Consider the following 1,070-nt stretch of genomic DNA (forward strand, 5'->3'; position numbering starts at 1 on the left):
AATTACTCTTCCACAAGTCATGAAGGTTTTTAATGATAAGAAAATGAAGAACAGAAACACAACTGGCCAATTCAAGAGGCAAAAAAGTGAATTCTTTGTTCAACAGGTGTTAATAAATCTGGGAGTCATCTTCTTCCTTACACTATCCTTAATTCCATGTTTCCTATTAATCATTTCCCTTTGGAGACACAATAAGAAGATGCTATTGAATGCCACAGGATTCAGAGACCCCAGCACTGAAGCTCATGTAAAGGCAATGAAAATGCTGATATCTTTCATCATTTTCTTTATCTTGTATTTTATAGGCTATGCCATGGAAATATCATCTACTGTGCTAGAAAACAAACTCATGTTCATTTGTGGGATGACAACCTCAGTCATCTATCCCTGGGCTCACTCATGTATCCTAATTCTAGGAAACAGCAAACTAAAGCAGGCCTCTTTGCAGGTACTGCAGCAATTAAAGTGTGAGAGACAATAATGTCAGAGCCACTTAGGTAAGCTTGAAGAGAAATGGATGTTCTAGGAGAATAATCCAGTGAAGATATTTTTGAAGCTCTGTTTCACTTACACCTCATTCTTATGTTGGTTTTTAACTGTGTTATTGAAAGTCACTGAAATCTTTCATAGTTGTTTTGACTGCATCTTAAGGAATTTTGCTCCTTGGTGAGAATTTAATCTCACTTGCTAATGCAATGTTTTGATCAGATTTCTTGCCTCGCAACTTTGTCCTGCATGGCTCCCCAAGGAAAATCTCCCTGTTGGAGACTATTTACTGTAAAGATCATGACAGTGGCTTTCATTTGAGACCTATAAATTAGTTTCATAATAGGGCTGTGTACATTGGATAAAGGGTATAAGTGAATCTTTCTAAAACTAGAGTGTAAATTGTCTTAACACAATAACTACGTAAATGACATAAAGTCTATGTTAACCAGTTTGATGAAAATATTTCAAATTGTATATGAAAACACTACACTGTACTCCATGTTTGCATTAATGTACACAGTTATCATTTAATAAAAAAAGATTATGACGGTGACAATAAGCATCCACAACAAGATCTTTCA

At 35.2% G+C, this 1,070-nt stretch overlaps 1 protein-coding gene across 1 annotated transcript; it reads left to right on the plus strand.

Annotated features, from left to right (window-relative positions):
• Nucleotides 1–7: 7 nt before the first annotated feature.
• LOC111722825 (taste receptor type 2 member 10-like) lies at nucleotides 8–481 on the plus strand (the record flags this gene model as incomplete). Its single annotated transcript, XM_023509156.1, has 1 exon — nucleotides 8–481. A coding segment is annotated over one exon (474 nt), but the record flags the coding sequence as incomplete, so codon positions are not given.
• Between the last annotated feature and the right edge of the window lie 589 nt (nucleotides 482–1,070).

The sequence above is a fragment of the Otolemur garnettii genome, unplaced genomic scaffold (assembly GCF_000181295.1).
Source record: "Otolemur garnettii isolate 467f Iridium unplaced genomic scaffold, OtoGar3 scaffold00518, whole genome shotgun sequence".
Lineage (NCBI taxonomy): Eukaryota > Metazoa > Chordata > Mammalia > Primates > Galagidae > Otolemur > Otolemur garnettii.